The following is a 2,473-nucleotide window of genomic DNA, read 5'->3' as shown; positions in this document are numbered from 1 at the left end:
AAAGTTTGGGTGCTCGACATTTTTTTAATAAAAAAAAGTTTGTTTCACAATAAACATTTACGTTCTAAATCCTGTATTGGAAAAGTAGTCTTCTTATCTTATTTTCAAAATTGTGTAAGAAGTATAGTATTTACAGTAAATATACATGAACATGCATTTAAATGATATGTACATGCTTTTAAAATCGTATAAATGCTCTGGCTTCGGGGGCTTCGCCCTCGGCCCCAAGAAGCTTCGCCCCTTGACCCCACCGTGGCCCTTTGGCGGCCCCCTGGACCCCACGCCCAGAACCCCCCCACCCTTGAAGCATGCTGGCTACGGGCTTGGCTTTTGTCTCGCTCTTTTTTCTTACTATGGTAGATGTCAGGCCTGGTAGTGTGGGTTATTAGAAGTTAGGCCTGGTATAATGTAGGCTATTAGTAGAAAATAGGCCTGTTATAAGTTAAGATTTGAATAAAATGTTACTTACCATGGCTGCCAAATCATTGATATCTTTATTTTCCAATAATTTAACATTTTCTTGTTGGACTGTCTCCATCAACACCCGTTGATTTCTCCTGTGTGATATAAACATAGTATTGCTGTTTAGTAAAATATGATTGTACTGGTATTTGTATAAAAATATGATTTATTCTTCTGTATGAGTGAAAGCCAAAATTAATTACTCAATCAATTTACACTTTCGTTCATGCAAATTGCTCCTTTACAATATGCACTAATTCGTCGCTCACATCACGAACTAACACAATCAAAGTAGATTGTGTTAGTTCGTGAAATCACAGTAACGCGTCAAAACGAGCGCGTATTGGTTGTCAAACAATTTTGTATTCTTTACCACACAAAAAGTCCTTAACAACAATAGCGCGTATTTTGACGCGCTTTTTTGATTTCACGAACTAACACAATTGAATTTAATTGTGTTAGTTCGTGATGTGAGCGACGAATTTTTCAATAGTGCATGAAGAATTAAATGTTCATATTTCCTTTCTATACCCTTGTTTGTATGAATTTAATGACAAAATAAACGAAATGAAAATGAAAAGCATTTCTTAACAATAATAAATTCAATTATAACCTTTAGAGTATACTCTAGTTTTAATGCAACTAATTGTGCAGTATCATTCCATATAAAATAGGAATAAAAAAATATTTAAAAAGTTAAGCATATATATATCAAATTCAATCAAAAAAAATTTTTTTTAATAGCTTACGTTAACTCTTGGAATGAGTTGCTAAAAGAATCAATTTCTGGTTGAATTTTATGAAGTAAGCCTTCTGATAAACTGTCAATAACTTGGTCATCAATATTAAGAATATCCTCCTCCTCTTTTAAGAAATTATCTATAAAACAAGATGTAAAAAATATGTCAATATTAAAAAAATATTTTTTTTAAATAAAAATTACAATATACATACTTTTTTGGGTTTTTTTAAAATCATTATTTATTACAAGTAAACATTTCAATTAATTTACAGGCTGTGGTATGTGTTCAAGCACAATTTTTACATACTTTTGGGAAAAACTGAGACATGTCTCCCTCCAATTAGGACTATTTTAGGGACTGGGGTTTCTTTTCTATAGTCTTTAGCAGCTTTGGTTTCTAATTAGAATAATAAAGACAAAAGAAATTTGTTAATTTGGGACCACAGTCTTTAATTAATAGAGCGAGACCTGTTTTTAAAATTCAACTCTATTTAGTACCAGTGATAGAGATCTTCTGTAATGTTTCTGTTTCATTTTCTTCTGTATTACTATCCTTTGCATTTTGCTCCGTGATTTCTTTTGTATTTTCCTCTGTATTTTGTATGGTATTTTCCTTTGTAGTTTTAATAGAGGAATTTAAATCTTCTTCATTTCGCTCCATTACGACCTCATTTCTTGGTAAATATTCATTCGAAGGTTCTTCAGTATCTCCACTAAATCTTTCACTTCCTTCCATTTTACTGAATGAAATGAAATAATATATTTTTAAAAAAACAAAAAAAAACGAAATTCAATCAGAACAAAAAAGCCCAGGTCCAACCGGTCGGTTTAATGAAATTTTTGCTGGCCTCATAACTCAATTCAAGCAAGCTTGTTATACGGATCATAAACTAAAAAAAAAAAAAACATAGTTCTATCTTATAATAGGATTAGAAGTGAGCTTAGGGCTGCAATTTAAACATTTTCAGCAGAGCCATGGCTTCCTCTCATGCATAAGTCGAACTTGATTGTGCAGAGGAGTGATGATGGCATCCTGTTGTTGTGTGGGTGCATTTCTAACACTTGCAATCGTACATACAACCATAAACCCACTATTATCTGGCATTAATATGTACATTATTTAATGGATAAGCCTATGTACAACAAATATTTCAAAAATTTAAATAAAAACCTAGCCTTTACATGTTTTTAGCAGGCATAAAACTAAGCACTGCTTAGCCACTTACCTTCTGATTTTTTTCACACCATAGTGTATGTTAGGAATACATA

The 2,473-nt window shown here is 32.0% G+C and overlaps 1 protein-coding gene across 1 annotated transcript; it reads right to left on the bottom strand.

Moving 5' to 3' along the window:
- Positions 1–411: 411 nt before the first annotated feature.
- LOC117119937 lies at positions 412–2,467 on the bottom strand. The gene is made up of 4 exons (XM_033264916.1): positions 2,431–2,467; positions 1,703–1,944; positions 1,212–1,341; positions 412–557 (listed from the first exon to the last, which is right to left on the bottom strand). Exons 2-4 carry the CDS (start codon positions 1,938–1,940, stop codon positions 443–445), a joined length of 483 nt encoding a protein of 160 aa, XP_033120807.1. The 5' UTR covers positions 1,941–1,944; positions 2,431–2,467; the 3' UTR covers positions 412–442.
- Between the last annotated feature and the right edge of the window lie 6 nt (positions 2,468–2,473).

The sequence above is a fragment of the Anneissia japonica genome, unplaced genomic scaffold, assembly GCF_011630105.1.
Source record: "Anneissia japonica isolate Jap-2015-1 unplaced genomic scaffold, ASM1163010v1 scaffold79416_len3194_cov93, whole genome shotgun sequence".
Taxonomy (NCBI): Eukaryota; Metazoa; Echinodermata; class Crinoidea; order Comatulida; family Comatulidae; genus Anneissia; species Anneissia japonica.
Note: the sequence above shows the minus strand (reverse complement) of the source record. Positions and strands in the feature narration are given on the sequence as shown.

What these genes read in the sequence shown, in the direction of transcription:
- LOC117119937 (XM_033264916.1), bottom strand. Translation starts at nt 1,940, where the DNA reads ATGGAAGGAAGTGAAAGATTTAGTGGAGATACTGAAGAACCTTCGAAT. An exon ending in ACAGAAGATCTCTATCACTG is followed by an intron (nt 1,342 to 1,702) that starts GTACTAAATAGA and finishes CTTGTTTTATAG; the next exon opens with ATAATTTCTTAAAAGAGGAG. An exon ending in AACTCATTCCAAGAGTTAAC is followed by an intron (nt 558 to 1,211) that starts GTAAGCTATTAA and finishes TATATCACACAG; the next exon opens with GAGAAATCAACGGGTGTTGA.